This window comes from Loa loa, assembly GCF_000183805.2.
Source record: "Loa loa unplaced genomic scaffold supercont3.398, whole genome shotgun sequence".
Taxonomy (NCBI): Eukaryota; Metazoa; Nematoda; class Chromadorea; order Rhabditida; family Onchocercidae; genus Loa; species Loa loa.
Window position 1 is genome coordinate 8,856 of NW_018108578.1, and position 2,387 is coordinate 11,242.

Sequence of the window (2,387 nt, forward strand, 5' to 3'; positions counted from 1 at the left end):
AATAATATAATGAATGTAATTTTCAGGCATGTACGTTCCTCACAATTAAAATCAGCATTTGCTGATGCAAGTTTAAGACATAATGAAATATTAAATTTAGAAGCAAGTATTAAAGAACTTAATGATTTATATAATGATATGAATTTTCTCATACATATACAGGTAAAATTAATTAATCAATATTTCAAATAATATTATAATAGTTATTTGTATTTTATTGATAAATTGATTTGATAAATTTTGTTATCACCTAACAGTTACCATAATCTTATCATTTCAACAATCTATTAACAAGAGATAAATATGAATAAGTTAAAAAAAAATAGATATTTTTTGGTTAAGATAGTTTCAATTGATTTGTTCTTATCATCTGATTATTAATTTACTGTTATAAGAGGTGAAAGGTCATCATTTATAGGGTGAAAAAGTGGATCGAATTGATCAAAATACAAATAATGCATTGAATTATATATCAACGGGTAATGAACAAGCACGAATAGCCGTACAATGTCACCAAGCAATAATGCAAAAAAAATTATATTGTAATATTGGATTGATAATAATTATTGGTTTAATTCTTATCATTCTTATCACTTACTTCTCTATCAAATGATTATACCAATAACATTTTTTTTGCCTTTTATAATTCAAAACAAAAAAAAATTGCATAAATTTTGAATAATTTGCTTATTAATATTGCATATAATTTGATAGCATTATATGGTATCATTCATAACTTATATAAGTATTATTCATAAATATTAGCATATGATGTAAATTAACTGATAAACTATCTTTTTCTTTTTTTTTGTCTTATCAGTAAAAATCATATCATATCATTGTTTCCTTTGTTAATTATTATAATAATTAATTGTTTCATTTATTGATAATTTTATTGATTGAAAATTAATCAATTCTTTGATAATAGAATATATTGTATTGATTTTAACAATCAATGATGATTGTTTATATTTAAATTTTTGATTATTTACTAGTAACATTGAAAGATTTTAACATCAAGATATACCGTAGTATATTGTTATCGTATTGCATATTGTTGGTAATTTTACAACGTAATTTTTATCATTGTTTTCATTTTTTAATTATTGTATTAATTAATTATTGTATTTTTTAATTATTTCTATTAAACATTTTTAATTATTGTATTAATTTATTCCAAAAAATGGATAAGCAGAAATGTTTTCCTAAATTAGAAAAATCAATTTTTCGATTTTTTATTTTTTCATTTATTTCATCCCTTCCTTCTCATCATTTTCATCCTGCTATAAATTACTAAATTGGATCAAATTTAGAATTTATTTTATAACATTTAAATAAATTAATACAACAATATTTGTTGTTGCTTTGTTTACTTAATTATTGATCTGTTTACTTTTATGATATAACAATTGCTCTTTGTTGTTTACTTATGACTATTGATTGCTAGTAACTTTTGCATTTAATAAATTTCCTTTTTTTTTTCACTAATAAATTTATGCATACTAATGTTTATTTATATAATGTATTTTTAAAATTAACGTTTAATCATTTCCATTTCTTTATCCTTTTATCAGCATTGTTATCACTTAATCATCATAATCACTTATTGGCTAATTCTTAATTTGTTTATTATGTCGAAATATTAAAGTTGAATTTGAAAGTAATTTATCGAAGTTTATAATGTTTAACACATTATTTGTTTCATTATTACCATTCCATAAATGAATAGTTAATTTTAAATTGGAAAAGTTAAAAAGTTTCCAAAGATGGCATTTATTCCCTCTCTCCTTCTCTCTCTCTCTCTCTTTCTCTCTTTCCCTCCCTCTTTCATCTCTCTCTCTCTCTCTCTCTCTGCCGTGCTGTCAAGAAATTGCTTGCTTTTTTTTTTTCTGTGGGATTGGTAACGAATCATTTTTAGTTAATTAATTTAAATTAAAACCTTCAATGAACATTAAACACACTTTAAACCAGAAATCATTATCTCGAGCCTGAAAATGGTTATTCTAATCTGAAAGCAATATTATAGATATGACTCATATTGGTCAAACAATATGGCATAAAGTTTTCACATTTTTATAATGAGAAAAAATCTTATTAATATTTTTATACAAAATAAAAATAGCCATTTAAAATTACGGTTATATTGGCATGAAAAGGAAAGGAAACCGGAAGACAAACTTTTACCAAACAAAGTATTTACTCATTTCAAATACTAAGTTAGTTACTAATTAGTTGATTACTAATTATGTTAGCAGTTTTTTTTTCTTCTTCCATATAAATTATCAATACAAATAAAGCATGTAACTGTAATTCGAGTATAATAATAGTAATAGTAATAGTAATAATAATAATAATAATAATAATAATAATAATAATAATAATAATAA

General features: G+C 21.9%; 1 protein-coding gene across 1 annotated transcript; it reads left to right on the forward strand.

The window, feature by feature from the left end:
• Positions 1-9: 9 nt before the first annotated feature.
• Positions 10-613, forward strand: LOAG_14682 (SNARE domain-containing protein; the record flags this gene model as incomplete). The annotated part of the gene is made up of 2 exons (XM_003150178.1): positions 10-162; positions 419-613. 2 exons carry the CDS (start codon positions 10-12, stop codon positions 611-613), a joined length of 348 nt encoding a protein of 115 aa, XP_003150226.1.
• Positions 614-2,387: the final 1,774 nt, after the last annotated feature.